The 21,403-nt window shown below is 39.4% G+C and overlaps 1 protein-coding gene across 13 annotated transcripts in view; it reads left to right on the top strand.

The window, feature by feature from the left end:
• LOC107737101 (teneurin-3) overlaps positions 1-21,403 on the top strand; it is a 318,045-nt gene that overhangs the window by 193,236 nt on the left and 103,406 nt on the right. For 12 of the 13 annotated variants that reach the window (XM_016548517.1, XM_016548522.1, XM_016548525.1 and 9 more), the window contains 2 exons: positions 10,861-11,089; positions 20,427-20,665. In XM_016548517.1, the coding sequence (XP_016404003.1) occupies positions 10,861-11,089; positions 20,427-20,665 (468 nt within the window). Of the gene's footprint in view, positions 1-10,860; positions 11,090-17,972; positions 18,042-20,426; positions 20,666-21,403 lie in introns of those variants that run through there. The other variant, XM_016548529.1, reaches the window with a different exon arrangement.

The raw sequence follows: 21,403 nt of genomic DNA, 5'->3' as shown, positions 1-21,403 counted from the left end.
TTTTTTTTTTTTCAAATAAATGCAGCCTTGGTGAGCATAGGAGACTTCTCAAATATTCTAAAAATCTTACCAACCCAAACTTTTAAACAATAGTGTCTGTATATAAAATGTATTATATGATTCATGGCCTGAGCAATTCATTGCATTTACACTTCCCAAAGCACCTCTTGCTTTTCCTTTTTTGTGAGAATAAAAATAAAGGTTGAGAAAAGGGCCTATAAATTAAGCATGCCCTGTTCTGTTGATATCGGGTCAAAACCCGCTTAAAATGCAGAATACACATCAGTAAGATAGATAGACAGACAGCAAACAAGAGCTATGTCCGTCGAGAGCGATTACCCTCTGCCTTCATAACCCATCCAACATAGACGCTTGTTGTCAGTTAGCCAGCCAGGGGTCTGCTGAAGCTGCCAGCGCACCGTAGTGCGGACTCTCTGAAACTGAGCGTCTGGTCACCAGGCCTGTCGGTCTCCTTTTCTCTCACGCACCGATTGCTATTGTCAGATGCAGTGGGCATGAAAGCAGCAATTTTATAGCACAGGAACTCCAATAACGTTTACCGGGTCCGATGGAGGCCTCCGACTCCTGTGTCTTGCTCACTCAGCCACACGGGTTGCATAAGTTTCTATTGTTTCTCACTTTCTGGCTTCTAACTTCCATTCTCCTCGCTGCCTTCATGTTTTCTCAGTGAATAGGGAGAGAAGTCTGGCGTATGGGCCACATTTTAAATTAGCCGACCACATCAGTGCCTGCTGGAGAATGAACATGAGAGTGTTCCGTATGATCCAGCTCCAGATGGGGGACAGTAACGGTCCAATGGGGCTGTAAATGTTGATAAATCAGAGTTGGACACAGATCAGAAGCATCATTTGCTCAAAAAGTGCTTTTTTTCTGGAAAGAGATTAGGTTAGGGCTAGAATAACACCTCTGAAAATAGATTTTGGAAGCTGTTTAGTTCCCAAAATACAAAAAACAGGAAGTCGTCTTCAAGATCACAGCTAGATTTCATTTTATTTAGGTGAAAACGGGTAAAAAAAAAAAAACATTTATGTCTGATGAACTTCTACATAATGTGTTTAACTTCTACATAAAAGTTTGTTTTATTGTGCACAAGATATTCATAAGATATACATATCCTTTTTGCTGTAGTTTAATTTTAAATTTTTATTACAAAAATATTTTTTCTCTACAATGTTATTTTGTAGTTTTGTTCACTTTACTACGGTTCTAAATGTATAATGTATATAAAGAATCATATAAAAATATGTGCGAGTGTGTACAAATATTTAAACATTTTAATATATATATAGTTAAAAGAAAAAAAAAAGCTGCTGCAAAGCACATCTTGTGTGTATTCATGAAGTTTCTTCCATCACTCACAAATGTGATGCAACTTTGTGTGATTCCACATTGGTTTATTTATAATGGATTTAAGTGTTAAAGATTAATATTGTGTTTCATTCTGAAAGGAACCTTGTGTATTGTCTTGCTGGAGGTCTGTGGGCGGTTGCACCAAGGTTTCATGGAGTCATTTTTGACACCAGTAATACGTCTTTCTGCCTGTCTGTCTGCCTCTCTCTGTGTAACATTTACTTCATTGGGCTGTTAGGAAGAGCTTCCACTCCCCTTGCGCGGGTTGGATGTAATTGGGAGCGCAACTGTATGTCAGTTACAGTTCAGTGTAACACTAAACCCTGTTCCCCTCATTAAAAGGCGTGCGTGTGTGTGTGTGTGTGTGTGTGTGTGTGTGTGTGCGCGTGTGTGTGTGTGCGTGTGCACATCAGTCTTGTGTTTGTGTTGCTCAGCACCCGTCTGCTGCAGAGAACATTCGCTCTCACCTGCTCATTAAAAATACATTACCACCCAAAACGTTTCGTCATCAGCTTTTTAAATAATGCTCATTCTTCCTGAGAGCTGTCGATGTCAAACAAGGTAATGGGTTGTCCGGCACACAGCACAGCTAGCGATTAGCTTACGCATCACCTTGTGAATGATCACCCTGCCTGAGCAAACCCCTAACCTTGAGCGTTCTCACCGTGGGTATTCATGAGCTTCCTGCTGGTCACTGTGAGCCAAACTAAACCTGTTGAATTAGTGCTGAAAAGATGGATACTACAGGAAAGGAAAATATTCCACAAACATTTTCCAACCCAGCTTCAGCAGATGGAAGACAATAGGCCTGAGGTTGTTGAAAGGTTAACACTTCCTCTGGTTTTCTCATCTCAGATAGGGAGCTGTTTATCACAGCTCTGCATTCAATTTGATGTTGCATACAATCTCATATAGCATTGCAACTCATGCGTTATTGCCTCGGAAATACAACCTTGCACTTTAATTCACCTCCAAGTGGTAATATCAGGGGACTCATCAAAGTGGAAAAAAGAAATAATATCCCTGCAAACCCCACAGCAATTACTCTGAATTACGCCAAATTATGAACCTGCAATTCAGCTCTGAGGCTGAGGATTAATGTCAAACTCCCTCCACTTTGTTGCTACATCTTAAATTGCCTTTCACTACCAACACGCACTTTGACAGTTTGAGAAATTTACAATCTTCTGAATGGTGTAATTACTTTTCTTTGTTTCCCTCTCCCTCGCTTTCCGTTCGTTTTCAGGAAATACTCCTTTTTTTCCCCCCATTTTCTCGTCATAGTGTGTCACGCAGGCTAGAGGTTCAATTGATCTCAAGTAATTATTTGCCCTTGAGTTTGTCAATATTTAAAAACCACTTTGTCCCTCAGAAAATCATAGACAGCCAGGCAGATAAATGTCACAACCTGCTGATATTTATCTTTTATAAATAGCACACTGTCCGAATGTTTGACGAGCGGGAGCAGGAACAGGGAACTCGGCTTCCTCCTTTCCATTTACTTGACCTACAATTTCAGCTGCGCCGCCCAAAATGAGGGGCCTCTACTTTACCTCAGACATACCTCCATTAATAACCGTTCAAAGCCACCGTCTGCAGTTCTTTGATGGTGGGAGCCCACATATCTCCCACAGTGCCACAGACTGGTCGAAATTTTGCAGAGAGAGTCGAGTGGTGAGCTGTCCCTTCTGCCTCTGTTCATTACTCTTTGGTAATGGCTGTTCTCTGTTGGGGGTTGATGCTAAATTGGCTGTTAGAGGCCAGAAGCCCAAACTAGCAGTGGCAAAATAGGAAAAGACAGCAGGAGAGACCTTGAATCACCCACCTTTTTCTTTTTTCCCACCTCCTTTTTTGAAGAATGGATGTCTCTTCGATGCACCCATATTGGGCCCCTTTTTTCCCCTCGGTCACCCACCCGCACACATACACGCACACCTGTCAGCCATAGACGCTTCACAATAGAGCCATTTTCAATTCTGTCTGGGTCGTTGATCAGAGGACGTGGTGTCCTGTCCAGTTCCCACACAAAGAGACAAGGCCTGCACACAGTGACAAAGACTTGATCTCTCCTTTACAGGAAATCATAGATTTTAGCCTCCCATCATAAAATTATGGTTTAGTGTAAAGCATCTGTTGTAGTTTATCTCTGGCTTTTAGCTAATCAGGCAATGCTATTTTTTCAAGTTGCATTCAGCAGCAAGAAAGCTTTTCATGTGAATCAAGCTCCCTGTTTATTGTCCTTCACAATCACTCTCACCACAAGCAATCATGCTCCCCAGATGTAAACATGCTCTCAAAGAGTTTTAATCTGTTCAACCCAGGATAGAATGTACCTTTACTGAGAAAGTTTGTTGCTTTTTGCTTGTTGCCTTTTTTCCCCCTTCATTTTTTAGGGGCAACATGATATTCTTTGCTCACTTGGATGTTTATTTTATTAAACATTTTAATAAAATGTTTAATAAACATTTTTTATTTAAGCAACTTGTGAAATTAGTCTAGTATAGGGGCATAATTTTTTGTGCTTGTTGCCTTTTTTCCCCCTTCATTTTTTAGGGGCAACATGATATTCTTTGCTCACTTGGATGTTATTTTTATTTTATTTTATTTAAGCAACTTGTGAAATTAGTCTAGTATAGGGGCATAATTTTTTTAAAATAAATAAGCAAACAAGCAAATAAACCCAACCAAACAGAATTATTTTATTGACTTGGATAGTCAATGATTAACAAGCAGTGCTGTTGTTCGGAAAAGAGTTCAAACTTTTGAACAATAACTCCTTTTGTTCTACTGGAACAAAAACATTTCATCGTTTTAAAACAGTATGATGGTGGGTAAATTTGAAATGATATGCCAAAACATTTTTACCAGTAATAATAGCACAACTTAAATATCAAATTATTGTTTTATTTACAGTTTAAACATTTTTTAAAAGTTTACTGTGTGTCTGGCTGCATTGTGTTCCAGTGATGCGAATCATCTTTGTGTAATGTGTTTATCTGTGAGGAAGTTGAGAGTTTGATATGTCACTAAGCTTTTTGCATGGCCGCCCACTCCCCGCTGCGGTCTGCATTAATCCCCCCCGCCAATGAAATTGAGAGAAGTTCTGCAAGGTGAAACATGACAGGCCGCCGCATTGTTGACAAATAACCTTTCCTTCCATTCCTGTCAAGCCCCCCGAATGACAGCTTTAGCTTTCAACGACTGGTGCGCTTTTGAAATGTCAATTTAGCATCTTGACACATATTGACGACAGAGAGCTGACATTTTACAGGCCTTTCAGTTAGGAAAGCAAGTAATCGCACTTATCATAATGCCAGACATGCCGCAATAAAGTACCACTGAACTTCTCATTTCTTCATTTCAAAAAAGTGACGTTCTCAGACATCCTCCAGAGGGAAAGAGCGAGAACAACTCAAAACACATCTGATATGACATGTCAGTCTTCATTTGTTCCTCAATCACCAGTCCATGAAAATGCACGTCCAGGAGCTCCAAACCTTCAAAATTACTCTCTTGTGGCATGTTTGTTAAAGGAATAGTACACTAAAAATGTTGTCATAATTTACACGCTCTTTACAAACCCATAGTCAATTTGACTTATGTACTCTATTCTAAGTCTTCTGAAACTATACAATTATTTTATGAGAAAAACAGACTTAAATTTAAGTCATGGGAGAAGTAATAATGTTCTGATTATGATCTAAATAATCTAGTTCACCAAACTGTTCTGAATAATTTATTCTCACTGATCAGACTCCCACTGCCTCAAGATTGTCACAGTCCACTTGGCAATGAAGATTATCAGTGAATAATGACTTTTAACAATGTATTTTGGTCTTTTTATCACACAAAGCTATTGTATGACTTTAAAAGAGTTGTAATAAGGTAGATGAGTCGTATGGATGACTCATCTACTCATCTTTTTTTATGATACTCTTAAGGTGTTTTCCTTGTAATTGCATGGAAAAAAGTGAACAGCACTTTATTTAAAAAAAGAAAATGTCATTTGCGCTGCATGAAAGGAAGAAAGTTAAATGGGTTTTAGAACAACATGAGTAAATGATGACTGAATTTTCATGTTTGGCTGAACTGATCCTTTAAGTCAAGCATGTGTTTTGTAATCTAGGGCAGTGGAGCTGGTGGCCATCTCCATCAGTGAGTTTAGCCTCGGCCCAGATGTGCTCTAGAAATCAGAGACGGTACTACTTTAATCACAGACCCCGTGGCACACCACCTTGTCCTTTCCTCTGTTTCCCATCCTGCATCGTACCAACGAATGAACCAAACCTCTCTCTTCCCCACACCCATTTCAGCCACAAGTTATGTCACGTAAATAAATGGTCTCATTAGCCTTATGAATGTCCCACTGTGGAAGCACCACTGTCAATCTATCTCAAAAACTCAGTCCTCCTTTGGCTTTCTGCCTCTCACAGCTCTATTAGACCCCATTTAGCCATTCACTTCTCTTCCTTCCCACAACACACAACCCTTGTCTGACTACATCGCGCCCCCTTCGCATGGTTCCGCCATTGTGAGCGGACGCAGCAAAGAGACATTGATGGACGTTGATGGACGCTCCCCATTGAGCGACTCAGGCCTTTCCTTTTGTAAAACCTCTTTCAGGAGGAAAGGTTTACAAAATGAGCACTGAGAAAAGACTAGAAGGGGGGTGGATGTTCGCTATGACAGGCCTCTCTGAGTGCTCCCAGCTTTCTGACAGGTGTGGGTGAAGGACATGTGAGGTAATCTAGAGTTTGACAGCACGGATATAAGCACTGACACTCTGGGTGTCAGGGCATTAGTGTTTCCATTTCCTTGCACACACTGTCTCCCACACACATGCATCCACTACAGGTCAGATGTCTGCTGATGAACCAGCTCTGAAATACAAGCTCGGGCCTGAGATGTGCTGGTACAGATAAGCTGCACTTTCATTATTATAATTTTTTTTTTGAATAGCTATCACTCAACCCCATTAAGAGATAAATTGCACTGGCTGTAATTTCAAGTCTGCCTGTGAAATCCTAATCAGAAGGGCTCTTAAAATATTCGCTGCACACGAGCATGACGGGCCACGTCCCACGAGTTACAGCAGTCAGGGTTGTCCATCAGTGATCGCATTTCGGTGCCATAAAACCTGCATCTGTCCCATCCCATCGTCTGGGACTGACATAACCAGGCCTTTTCTCCAACGACTAGGTTCTCCCAGCCACAGGCTGGGTTACACTTTGCCATCAACAGAGGCTGTCGTCTGAGCATAGATGGGTTTATGAGAGGGGTCAGACCTGGAGGTCAGAGAGCGGGATTAAGTCAGTGTTGCTGGTCATGTAAAGGTTCTGTATGCAGAGTCCCTGGAGAGTGACAGACACGATGGGGCTAACAGGGCCTACTGCGTGACAAATGTCCATCCACGCTCTGGAATGGCACCTGTGTTGCAAGCATATGGCAGCGTAATTGAGATGTATTGGGTAGCTGTCTCAGAGAACAGCCATAAAGTTGTCGCCCCACAGTATTTTGTTGTTTGAGTGTGTGTGTGTGTGTGTGTGCGCAAGTCTATTGTAAAACTAAATACATTATGTACCTTTGTCCCCTGATATTAAATGGAGATAAGGTGAGCAATTGCTGAAAATGCTGAGTGTGTCAGATCAGCACACTTGATCGTCTGCTCCCTCAATTAATTTACTCTTGCTTTATTTCATTCAACTCCAGCTAGCCAGGCTACTCAGTGACTTCAGGTCTTAACTCTAATTTCTGGGATTAAAATGAAGCTGTGAAAACTTTTATTTTACTTTATCAATTATAGTTCTGGTTCTGCACTGCAAAACCCAATTTTCTTAATCAGTCTTGCTTTCCAGTAAATATATTTAAACATAGCTAAAACAAGATACATTTACTGGAGTTTTTTTTTTCCTGATCCCCCTGTCAGCTTATTTTCTTGCTGTAAGCATACACTAAATTTTGTTTTAAATACATTTTAAACAATTTGTCAGTGTTGCCTGATAATATTTTCATTATAATTAATGCAATAAAAACTCTTCCAGCCTTCTTTCTATTCCAAACTACTGCTGAGATGCAATCATTTGAATTTGGCTGTCATACTCCCTTCTTATTGTGATAATTTATTAAAACGTTAAGATATCATTATAAAAGATGAGACTTTATCAAAAATAAAGATGCCCACTATGTCTTTATGTCATCTCACAATAATAGGATGTCACATATATTCTCTGAAAACAGGTCTTAATATTTAATGCAATACTTGTTTTTGGTTTTTTTTGCCAAGCTGATTGACCAGTGCAGCATTCCACTTATACTCAGTATATTAACTATGAAATGCACACCTAAGTAGCACCTATAGAGACCAACTTTAAACCTCAGCACAAGATATGTTTACCTTGTGTATGTCAGAGTCTATATCTTACAGATTTGCTTAATACATTAGGAATTTTTATAGGAATTTTTCCTTTTAAATGGCATTGAGAAGCTTTGATCAGACCACTCCTGTGAGCTGCAGTGTACCTTTGAGTTCTTTGGGCTAAACTTCTGCCACACCTATTTGAAAGTGTATCTTCCCCAGGCCTAATGACACATGAAGCATATAGAGTTGTGTTTACTTTTGGGGCCAATAGCGATCCAGAGTCCAGAACAGTGCCTTTCCCACAACAATTGTATGCCTGACAGTCTGATTATCATGGGAGTGAATGGTACCATGCGCCATCGGTTGCAAAGGAGGCTAGAAAATTGAATTTTAACAGGCTCAGCATTCACTCTTTCCTCTCCCTCCATTGTTTTTGATTTTGTTGTTGTGCTCTTTGAAGCCGGCAGCTGCAAAGTAGATAGGACCCAATGGAACGTGTACACCTAGACTACGGAAATGTATGCAAGCACTCCCCCGAGGACATTATGAGAATCCAATCTGAAAGCTGTCTGTGCACTTTCACCACCTCTGGGTTTCAGGTACTTGTTTTGTTTTGGTCAAAGAATAGATCAATCCTTTTTTGGGGGGATGGGGAGGTTGTGTGGATGACATTTAGGGGAGATACAGAGCATGTGTACAGACCTCAGACAAAAGCTTGAAGCTAGATGTGTTGTGATTCCCAACAGATTTGCACTCATGTACCTGTGTGTTGCCTTAAGCAATCCACACCACACCTGTCTTCTTCTTTCAGCCTCTCAGCAAACCTTTCTTACTCTCCTGCATTCTCTCAGCACATCACATTTTTACTTGAAGAGAGCACACTGTATCCCAGTATACTGCGGGGGTGGTCAGAGCATCCTCTGTTGAGCTCTTTGATTCATGATCAGTCACACACACCTGAACCGCCGGGCTAGAATCACATCATCATTAGGGGTGGGCTGTTTGACAAAAATCGTATACATCACGCTAACAGTATACATCACAATAGTCTTATTTTTGCAGGAATTTCAACCTCTGAATCTTTTCATGAAACCATAGTAAAATGTATGCATACTTGCACACCTGTGACCGCACATCTGTTGAAATGTATAATAATGTGGTAAGTTCCAATGTTGCTTGGCAACGTTGAACAATCTACAGCAGGGAGTTTTCAAACTTCTGTCAATTTTGTTGTATATTTTACATGTTACTTTTTTACTATGTGAGAAAAAAATATTAAGAATATTTTAAAACAAAATGAAAAAGTAAATAAAATGCTAAATAAAGGCGTTATAAAGGTAATAAATGCAAAATAAGCTATGAAAATATTATTTGGAAAATACCATGTTAACAGTGTTAACATAATTTTTCCCAGTACTAATGTAAAATGTATAATCCTTTAAATATTTTTTTAAAGAATGTTTTTTTAATCACACACCCACATGCATACACACAGTTTTGGGTAAGATTACAGATTACACATGGAGGTTAACACAACACAATGGCAACAATTGGGTTCTTCTTGAAGGTGCAAGCAGATAATAAGTCTAGAGCACTTGTCAAAAGCCATTCTTATAAACTACTGTATTATAATCTGCTAGCATGAGTGTCTTCAAGCCTGTAGATGTTTCAAAGAGAGGAACAGGAGATGAGAGTGAATGAAACAGACACATACAAGCAGCTCTAGAAAAGGTCAAAGACGGCACAAAATGGCCCTGTCTCGCCAGAAGAGAATTATTCTGCTGCAGTCCAAATCTGCCAGAAGCTTCTCAACCGCAGTGCACACTCACTTGCTCGCTATTTGTCATTCTGCTTAGCTCTTATAGCAACCTTGCTGTATCAAACTACCATCAAAGACAGCCATATGAGTAACACAGCAGAGAGCAGTAAGTTGAGCAATGATTTTGTCTTTCTGGAAAGGCTGCTTCGCATACATATCATTGTGTTTCATCTTATCTGTGTTCAAGGAAAAAAGGATTTTTTTTGGCCTCAAGTTACAGCACGTAATCTCTTGCACTGCCTTTCAATTTCTCATTCTAGATTTGACTCACCAGAGGTTTAAAGAAGGACGTGATCCCTTGCAGTGTGACAAATGCCACTTAAGATCCCTGACTTGAAATCGACGTAGCTAGTTGTAGGTTAATGCTAAGTACACAGCTTAATCAGTCCTTAAAATCTCCCCTTTTTCTCACGTCTGCGCTACGACCAATTTGTGTGTTAAGGAGCTTGCAAAGGTGCTTTTAAGGCTCTGATTATGTGCCTCTGGCAATGAGACCCAGCAAGTCTCATTCACTGCATGAAGCCTTTAGGAGAGAGGAGGAAACAAGACAATGACAGAAAGATGCCAAGAAAAAGGGGAAATAAGGAGTAAATGTACATTGTGTCACTAGCTTTGTCTAGGCCACTTCCTGTATGGTAAAAATAGTACAAATAAACGGTTGCAACTAGATTTAAGGTTGAAGAGGTTTTTCTAGGGATTTTGAACTAGCAAAATCAAGTCATCGCAGTAGAAATCCGTTCCCCACGCAGATTCACTTACGTTCAAATTGGTAAAGCTGTTTGGTTTGAATTCTGTGTGAGCTGTGCTTCCTGTTATTGACAATAGACAATGAACTTTCTTACCCATGAAATTTCATTGAAATATCTATAATGTGACTGTACTTTAAGCTCAGGCAATGAAGCTCCACTACCCAAACACTGCTGCCCTGTACACTTCTCGTTAACATTGTGCACTCCCAAACAAACCCAAGGCTGGATTTACTGCAATTTTGACAGATAAGTGCCGCCAGGGTCCCCGGCACACGTGAAAGAGGATGTTCAGTCGTCTCAATCATATGCTTATATGTGTACGGGTGCGTGCATATGTGTCGTTGTCATCAGTTCGACAGCTGGTGGGGGAGGGTCCTAAATAGTTAAAGTCATCATCACCCTACTGTAATATTTTCCAGATGTTCTTTGGCAAAAGCACATTCATCCAGACACATTTGCCTAACTGCCACGATTAATTATCAAGGACAACTGCTTACATCTGCACAGCATTACTACACCGATTTGCCATTGGTTAACCCAGTTCCATTTGATTCTTCCCACAGAGCAACCGTCCAATCAGCACCAGCAGGGCCAGTCCACGCTGCCACCGGTGCCGCCCCCGCACAAGCAGCAGCCGTCGGTGACGGCGCTGAACCACAACTCTGTGAGCAGCCGCAGGAACGTGAGCCCGGCCCCTCCGGCCGCCCTCCCCGCCGAACTGCAAACCACACCTGAGTCAGTGCCGCTGCAGGACAGCTGGGTCCTGGGCAGCAATGTGCCGCTGGAGAGTAGGTCAGTTACGCAATCGCACACACCAGCACAGTTGCATCCCAAAGTGTGACCTGTGTTATGGAAAGGTCCTTTATTTGACATTACTCACACAGCAGGACACGTGACCTTTATATCTGTCTCAAAGCAGTGTGACTGCAGGGCTTTTATTTATAATGCAGCCACTATCCAGTTAACTAGTAGACATCATAGCATAGACATAACAAGCCTCAAAGTATAATTTACATTCATCACACATAGAGGAATATTTGACCAGCATCAGTCAAAATTAAATTTCTGTTTATCATCAGTCTCATAAAGCGGTTTATAATATGGCAGCGTCAAAAAAGTGCTTCTGCTGACTCTGCTTGCTAACATCCCAGAATGTGAGTGACTGAGGCCTCGCCAAGCTTAGGGGAGGATACGGCTTGGTTGTGTTTCCCCCATAAATCAGTGAGGGTGTAAGCTCGGAGGATACACTGAAGGGTCTTTAAACACTAGCAGAAGGGAACGCTTTGTTTCGAGGGTTTGCACGTTAGCGCCATAATGGCCTCTCTCTGTTTTTGATCTACTCTTTCTAGAGACACTGTATATATAATAACTAAGCCTCCCCCATTAAACGATGTTACCATCTAGCACTCCTTTCATTCATCCTGCGTGATATAAGCACAAAGACAGACAAAGTGGGGGTGAGTGCAGAGAGAGAAACGTTCAACTTTCTTGAAGCACTTGGTAAGTGATGCTGTCATTGTGCTAAATGTCTCACTGCCGTTCTTTAAAAATACTTGATAAAAGGCAGTCAAGAGAAAGAGACACAGCCTCACTTCCCCTCCACAGCCTGAAAGCCATAGACCTTAGTCCGGATAGACAGAATATTAAATTTGATGTAAATGAGAGTGAGGCTTTGAGGGATATATGTACAATCCGTTCAGCGGCTAATGGTATCAAGCCAACAACACATTGAAAATTGTCTTTCTGAAAATGCTCGGGATGTAAATGGTTCCAAGTTCATACTGAAATAAATGTAAATGTAACAGTAAATGTAAATGTACAGTAAAACAGTACCTTTCTACAGGAATACTGCAGTACAGACAGTGCCTAATACGGCTTCATGCATTAATGGTCAAATTCACTTCTCAATGAAAATGTGCATTTTGAAAAAGTATTGATGTAAATACAGTCCGTTTGTCCTAAAATAATATAAAAAAGCAAAATATTGGATCTATGCATTAGACCTTAATGTGTTCTTATAGGCATCCTCTTGCTGAAAATATTATTCAAATAATGCTATTAATATTAATCTTCTAACAAGTACTATTTATTTATTTTATTATATTTGTTATATTTATGATTCTTATAATATTTGTTTAATTAATTACTTGGAAAATGTGTTTTATGTTCATTTATTGAGAAATGGTTATATTTGATATTTAAATTTAATAGCATTTATTTAATTAATAATGTTAATAGGTTTTGCTGTGGTATTAAAATTGATATTGAGAATTGTGAAATTTCACTTCTATCGGTGTAGACTACTAGAATATTGGTATTGGGACAACCGTGGACAAAAATTGTTTGTAAAATTTAGATATTTAACAGACTGTACATCTCCCTCACAGCCTTGTATTCAGTAGCATTAAATTAAAAATGACACGTACCCTGACTAAGGTCTACAGGAATGCGAGTACCAATGAGTGGCTTGATTTTGAGTTTATATTTTATGAGCACCAGCGCCAGTGCAAACACAGTGTTACAAGATCCAGCAATAACACACCTGCCTCAGCACCGCCACCCTCGAGTTCACTTCATGGCCCTTCACATGGACACAGTGGTCCCAAAACAGGAATATCCAACAGCTGCACTTCCTTTATGTTCTTTCCCTCTGTTTCTCTGTTTTCCTCACCACTCACTTTTTTGTTACTATGTGGCCGTCTTGCTCTTTAACTTTTTGTCGTGTCAACCACAGCACGATTTTTGCTCTTTAGTCCATTGTTGTTCACCCCCATTGTTTTGCTTTCTGTCTCTTTTCCAACTTACACACTGTTATTTGTATTTGTTCTTCTCTCTCTGTCTCAGTGGTCACACCATATCCTCAAAATGAATTTGGCAGTCGTCCACTCATATTGACAAAGCATTATGTAGATTTCTGTAGATGTTAGCAAGAGAGCTAAAATTTCTGTTTATGTCCTGAGATCAAACTGAGGAAGACCACACTGGACCACACACAGTCAGTAGGGTCTCTATCACTCACAGATGCTTGTAAATCCTACTATAGTGCTGCATCTTTTCAGATAAACACTCTGAAAACACACTCGTTCAGTTACGCTCGAAAGCACACATTGTTGCATGTCTGCGTGGCAGCATTGGTTCAAAAGGTGCCGTGTTCCAAGTTAGACATGGAGCTTACTTAACAACTGTTTACATGACACAGACTGACTTTTAGAGTTAAAATAAACAAAGCATCCAGCTCCCTGACAGGCACAACAGTGAAGTTTAGATGAAAATAATGAAAAACATTACAGCACCAGTAAATGGACGAAAACGTACTGGCAGAGAGTGGAAATGCAAACGCTTCACAACATGTGTTCCTGAACAAGTCCATTGATTTGTTTGAGGCAGAAGATGCTGGCTGAAGAAATGAAAAAAAAATTACATAAAAATCAGTAGACTGCATTAGCCTTTGGAGAAAATTGCACAATCCAGTCCTTAAACACGTCCTGCTAATTTACTTGCACTGGGATAAGTTATCATTTGACGTTATTTAGTGGCTGTTTTACATACATTTCATTAGAGGAACAATTCAGAATTTGTTCAACACACAGGCTGTTAGGTATAGTAAATTGCTCCAACGACGCACTTCCAATATGCTTCAATGAAGACTGCTTTCCTGTGTTTACAAGCATGAACGATTGGTTCCCGGGGCTCAGGTGGCATTATTTCAGCAATTACTGACTGTACCTTTAAGCCATTATTGACATTGTCATGAACCTTGAAATACAGATCACGTCTGAGCATATGTTTCCACGTTCTTGTAATTTGTGAACAATTTGCGCTAAACAGACAATTGAGTCCTGAGATCCTGACTCCTGCTTTCGTACAGTCAATTACCTCACTCTACTGTCTTTACTCTCATCATTATTTGATGATACTATTAAAGTGGGAATAGAGAAACATGAGAAGCCTCTTGAGACACCTGCCGGTCCTTAACTGATTAAAATAACTCAAGATCTCCACACAAAGATGTCTTCCACATTTAGAGTCTGGGTATTTCAAATGTAAATGCGAACCAGGCGAATGGAGAATCTACTTCTGGAGTGGTTGAGTGGAGTGACAGCAACTTCATGTCCCATTACTCTGTTTCATTGTTTTAGCGTTATATTTATCTTTCATCTTACTGTTGATAGTCTGTGAACACTGTTTAATGTGTGGTAAATTCTTGCTTCATAAGCTGTTAACATACATGTTCTGCTCGTGATGGAGTGGTAATGTATTTATCTTGAAATGAAAGAGAACACGGAAGCTCTTGACATTCCAAAACCTCGCTCCTTGCTCTAGGCAAAACAAAGCATCTTGCACCATACTCTGCTCTGGACATTATTTTATTTTTGCACATATCAAAACAGCTTTATTTTCAAGCTGTTCTCAGAGTGGAGATGACCAGCAAAGTGCACATCAGCCCCACACAGGAGTCCCTCATGTGAATCTCAAAGCACTTTTGACTCATAGGTCAGCTCCCATGTCACGCCTCAGAGGTTAGACAGCTAAAGATAGACCTCACGACTTTCACCATCACAAGAGAGAAGGAAGTGCGCATTGCGTTTGATTACAAAAGCTCATTTCCTGTAGACAGTAAACTGAGAGTGTGCCCATTGAACATTTACTGATTCTTTACTTTGTTTGTTGTCTTTGTTTTTGGTAAGTGGTTTTAAAGAGTAGTGATTTATTGCTTCAAAACAAAACCAGACATCAAATTGTCGTTAAAGTAAAGCATCATCCATCAATATAACATCAATAGGTGTTACTGTAATTAAAACAAAAAAAAAAGTGTGAAAGCCTGATGACTCATAGCAGATTGTGTTCAGAGTACAATCACACACCATCCTGCCAAGCCCAGCCAGTTGTCAAGAGCCTTTAGATGTTTGGTTATTTTATCTATGATCTCCACCACCAGTTTAGGAACAGGGAACAGTCAGGGTCAATCCACATAGACAAAACACACAGCAACTGTGAGATGCCTCTCAGTACAGGCTTAAGTGCTTAGGATCATTCAGTACTGTCACTTTGTCCTTTGTCACTTTTATAACTAGCAAATGTTCACAGTAGCACTGCAGAAGAATACACTGGAGGCAGCATTGGAAAAAATGGGCTCCTTGAGAATAACAATAGCCCATATTTGGATTTTCCTTCACATAGATGTATGATTATTTTTGTTTGTTTGTTTTGCTTTTGTTTCTTTTTTGTTTTTGTTTTTTACATTTGTTCTATTTCTTTCTGCCGCCATACTGTGATGTGAAGTGGAAACATGAATTTTAACATAATTCGGGCCTTTTTTTTCTATAGGTCATTATGAGAGAGATTGTTTATCATTGTCGATATATGTACTGTAGATTGACTATATAGTTTTTTCGAAAGTGTGAAGCACAGGGCTGTTGGTTAGCATGAATGAAGCGTAAAACTGATGTAAAAGAAATGTGTGTATTTATTCTGAAGGTCATAGGTCCTTTGTCAGAAGAGTAGAAATTTTGTTTCCACCTTCAGCAGTTCATCTAAACATTTCACTGTGTCAAATAGTAATTCCATGTCTGAAAATTTCAGAATTTATATTCTTTTTAAGTAGACTATCTTCGATTACGCCACTGTATATAGGCATTGTCAAGTTATTTTCCAGTTCTTTTACACGTTCCCTCTTCCTAAATCTTCTGTGAAGGCATTTGTCAGAGGATGACAAACGCGAATGGAGATACATGGATTAGCATAGCAATTTCCAGCCTGATGTCATGCCTGCTGTAATCAATTAACAATGGTTATCTCGTCCCTCATGCTCCGAAATCCCTGTTCGCTGTCTTCTGTGTCAAAGGAACGTTATCCTGTCTTACCCAAACACCAGATGCCCCAGTCAGTCCACAGATGCTACAGCTGGAGATTTTATCTCTGGTTTCCATCACGTCTTCTATTATCTCTTGTTAAGTGGGTGTTGTATGTACTTTGTATTAACATTTTACTAATAGTCTAATCTCGGCATTCAGAGTAATTCAAAACTATTTTCAAGCCCGCGCCACATTTATTCTTATTGCTATGATCCTTTTAACTGCGATGAAACCCAATGTTATATGACTATATACGCCATGTGAACTGTGAGGATAGAGTGAATTGAAAGTGTCAGCAGTCATAATAATATGTAATTAATATTTATAATTTTCATGACAAAGTGACTTAAATTGGTCTTTCCGATGTTAAATTTCCCAGAGTTTGTCTTTATCTCGTCTTGAAAGGTAGGGCAAAAATGAATTTGAAACTGCATATAAATAATTTTAAAAGCTGTTGTGTGGTTTGTATAAAAGCGTAATTCAAAAAGTATAATTCAAGACCTAGGAACATATGGTCAAGTCGTGTTATTGAGTTACATGTCAGCAAGTCACTTGTTGTAAAAACTTTAAGTAAAGAATTGAACTCCTGCTATGAGGTCAGCAAGGTGAGTTGGTTAGAGCGAAGGTCATGGTGGTGTTATGTGGGAACACCAAGAGGTCATGTGCAAAGTCGTACTGAATTACTCTTGGAATTCATGCATCAGTTTTCAACCTGCAAGAAAATTTGTGGAGAGGAATGAAGAACTCCACATTGCCCCATGGTTTTAGATTAGTGTTTCTCATATGGTTTCACTTTTTGGACTTTGACTGGCACAATGCTAAAATAGTTTAGCATGTATAAATAAGCAAAAACATCCTTCAAACACTGAAAAATATATTATTTTGTTTATTGCTCATTTATGTGTCTCAGCAGCTAGTAACTCACTGCATAAACACATTGTGGTCAGCACAAACCAAAGTGAACCAGTATTTAATGTATTCTGGATAATATTTTCCTTTACCTTTACCTTTGGAGGTTTTTGAGGATGAGGGCTTGTCACAAAACCTCTCCATGTTGGCATCTGCCTAGTTTGACTTGCTTCTAACAAGTCACAGATACATTTTCATTAAAATACAGTTGAATATGTTGCACACACGGCCTTCGATGTCAACAACAAAAGATATGGGAATTGTTTTCTCCCTCATAAAAGTTGATGAGCCTTTTTTATATCCTAACAATACACAATTACATGGTTAGTTGCATTTTATTTTTGACCTTTAGCATTGTATTTTTCCTGCTGCCTTGAGCCCTATCATTTCAGGGTCATGACCAACCAATTGAAAACCACTGCTTCAGATTATGTGCATCTCTAGAGATTCCCATACCTCGCTCAGAGGATGCTATTCACCGTAGAGGAAGTATAGTAATTAATATATTCTCACACTTAGCTCATAGAGGATGTAGAGAACCTACCAATAACACTTTACAGTCATTGAATGTGCTTGAGTAATTCTGTGGCTCTATTCACCGTAATAAATATTCCTCCATATCAGAGCATGTTAGTGCTTCCATTTAGAGAAAAACGGATTGATACATTGAACATAAAACTGCAGTATACTTGTTTTATGAGTCTTCTCATGTGTGTGGGTCTGTCTTTCATTCGATGTACATTCAGCTATGACTGTCTGCCATCTGGGAAGCTCTTTCTCTCTGGATTTGCTGCCAAACTCATAATTAGAAATACCTTGACTGTCTCATCACCAGAAAGCACTGATGACCTTTATTCTAATTGTTTGTCTTTCTCATGTAGAAAATTAGCAAAGCAAGCAGTTCTTGAAAACGGGCATGACAACTTAATAGAGATGGATGTGTTCCCTCCCGTGTGCCACGAGGGCGGCTATGGGGACGGGTATGTGCTCCTGAGTCTTCTCTTGGTGCCAGCTGCTGATGCCAAGCCCAACACTGAGTCAACAAAAAGTGCTAAATCTCCAGACCCCCCACCCCAACCCAGACACCCCCAAACAGAAGGCCAGTGCTCAGCCAACCAAATGGCCAGAGTCCCATATTAAGCCAACCGAATTTAGACAAAGCAGTCATGCACTGGCCAAACCTCTTAATGTATATCTCTTCCCTTGTTCGGTTAGCCAATGGATGCAAATTATCAAGAGGCACTTGATTGGCAGCCGCTTCTGACACTGGTACTTGCTTAGGAATAATTGCTCTAAGTTAAGTTGCAATAAAAATCCACTAATATGCTAATCGATTTGCCACTTGCATAAATCACAGCCTTTAATATTTTAATTTGACTAATTCTTTAATTGATATTCCTGCATTACTGGATTAAATCCTGACTCCCTTGCACAGCATCTTGGCTTTGATTGGGTTGATTGATAATGTTAGAGTAAAAGTGAGTTGGCAGCAACTGTTTACTGCACTAAAACAAGAGCACAGTTTCGCTCTCTCTGTCTCTATCTCTCTCTGTCGCTGCATTAGAATGCAGAGACATTGTCGAATTGTCTCGCTAATTGGATTTAGTGCTCAGTGTTATTTGATATCGCAGCTCGAATCATCTGTTTGTTCCATTGTTCAGTCTTCATGGGTCATTCTGTCAACATAAAGAATGCAATCGAACAGACAACCATGCAGTTTTAGAGAATTGCTTAGCTCTGCAAGCTTGTGAGTTGTTTTGTTTAACAAACGGAGGGGATTTCATGTGGTGGAAGAGTGTTATGTCTAGGCATTTAATATAGACTGGGGATAGTTTTCTCACTTTTTTTAACTACGGTAAATATTTCTCAGGTTTGTTTTTGACAGTCAATTCTTTATAGACGCATATCTATCATACGTTTTGACTACGGAAAAAAAAAAAGCTATTAAACATTACTACTGTTATTTCCCCAGAAAAATAAAATGTCATTAAATGAGGAAAGTTGGCAGTTGGCCATTATTAGGTGTTTTGAGCTAAATTTAAACAGTAAAACTAAAATGAAACCCAATTCATGGGGGGGGGGTGATCAGTTATTGACAATTAAATTTTTTTATCTATTTCCAGTGTTTAGTGTTTTGGTTAAAATCTCATTGTATGACTGTCTTAGATTATTTATTTATTATATGTAATATGTATTGACTTAATAATTCTATATAACTTTGATTATCTCATTGTATGACTGTCTTAGATGATTTATTTATTATATGTAATATGTATTGACTTAATAATTCTATATAACTTTGATTATCTCATTGTATGACTGTCTTAGATGATTTATTTATTATATGTAATATGTATTGACTTAATAATTCTATATAACTTTGATATATATATTTAAAATTTCATTTGATATATATATTTAAAATTGCATAGGAGAATATTCTAGAATTTAAGTGATCTATGAATTTGAAACCAGCATACAAAACAACTGCACAAACAAAATGCACATTTATTTATGTATTTGGACTTGTTTCAAAACCTTATATTTATAGTCCTGGTTTCCCATATGTCTACAGTCCTACACCTGGGATAATGTGATCTTAAATGCAAAAAATAATGAAGTTAGTTTTTTTTTTTCCTCTTCTGCTGAGGAAACAGTACCGTTGGTGATTTTTAATTAGAAAAAGCTTTTTCTCCACCTCTCAAGTCCAATCAAATGATTCCAGATTTATAGTGGAAAGTGCCACTCACACTCACATGCACCCAACGTTTCCCATTTCTCCACTTTCATTTGGGTAAAGAAACACAGCAGGCTTAAGGGAAGTCAAACACAAGGTCTTTGATTGAGATGTGTTCGGTAAAGGTTGAAAAGTGAAGAGGGCTAGATTTTCACTGTGGTGTTCAAGCAAACAGAAAGGGCCGGCTTAATAAATGTGCTGGTAATATCTGCCCAGCACAATTACCACATGCCAAGGGCTTCTGTTAGCCAATCATACTTTAAGTGCCAATCAGCAGGAGAGGGTGACACTAGCTTAGGGGGAGACGTACAGGAGCAAGGCAGTTTAGGAGGGCTGTACGCTTCACTTCCTGTACTGAGCCCCGCTCTGTGAACAATCTGTGCTGCTGCATCTATTAATTTAAACTCATTTAGAGTTAATATACCAAGCTTTCCATGAATAGTTATAGATGCGATTGTTAAATGCTTTAAAAATAATAAAACTGTTTCTGATTTTATGAACTGTATCAGATCTTACAAGTTCTTGGCATTAATCTTTATTGCCTAAAGTGGTTCAATGCAAAATGAATCTTTTAAAACGAGAGTAAAATGTTTTTCTCTTTCTGTCTCTCTTTATTTGTCTCTCTCAGGCACTTTCTCTTTAAGACAGGCACCGGCACCACTCCTCTGTTCAGCACGGCCACGCCAGGCTACACCATGGCCACGGGGGCAGTCTACTCGCCCCCCACACGGCCCCTGCCCCGCAACACACTCTCCCGCAGCGCTTTCAAGTTCAAGAAATCCTCTAAGTACTGCTCATGGAGGTGCACGGCCCTCAGTGCCATGGCTGTCTCCATACTGCTCTCTGTACTGCTCTGTTACTGCATTGGTAGGTGAAACCCTGATGCTTTAAAGTATACATAGATGGTTGATTAATGAAGTCAACTAGTTTTATATATTTCTTTATTTCTGTTTTTTTTATTAGTATTCTGAGTTTAATTTAACTTTTAGACAAAAACCTCTCTGAAAATTATATTTAAATTCACCCCCTTTCAAACACCACCACTTGTTGTGTTAAAGGGATACTCCACCCCAAAATGAAAATGTTGTCATTAATCACTTAAGCAGCGCGTGCTCTTCTGTGTCAGACGCGACACAAGGATACGTTTTCTACGTGTATTTACGTTTTGATTTGAAACAGCGCATCCGTGTGGCGCGGCTGACACAGAAGAGCGTACGCTGCTTGCGTTCAGTGGATATTCTCCAAAATGGCGCTACGGTGATGCGGAGAGACACAGAGGAGACAAATTGTTGAATAAAGTTGTTATTTTTGTTTTCTTCGCGTACAAAAAGTATTCTCGTCGCTTCATAAAATTCAGATTGAACCACTGATGGCAGATGGACTATTCTGACGATGCTTTTCATACTTTTCTGGACCTTGACAGTGTTATTTACTTGGCAGTCAATGTGACAGTCACAAGCCTCCCGGTTTTCATCCAAAATATCTTAAATTGTGTTCCAAAGACGAACGAAGCTTTTACGGGTTTGGAACGACATGGGGGTAAGTGATTAAAGGTGGGGTAAGCGATTTCTGGTAGCCAATGTTGACATTTGAAATCACCAAAAC

Source organism: Sinocyclocheilus rhinocerous, unplaced genomic scaffold, assembly GCF_001515625.1.
Source record: "Sinocyclocheilus rhinocerous isolate Xijiao unplaced genomic scaffold, SAMN03320098_v1.1 scaffold344, whole genome shotgun sequence".
In the NCBI taxonomy this organism is placed as follows: domain Eukaryota; kingdom Metazoa; phylum Chordata; class Actinopteri; order Cypriniformes; family Cyprinidae; genus Sinocyclocheilus; species Sinocyclocheilus rhinocerous.
This window is presented reverse-complemented; position numbering and strand designations above follow the sequence as displayed.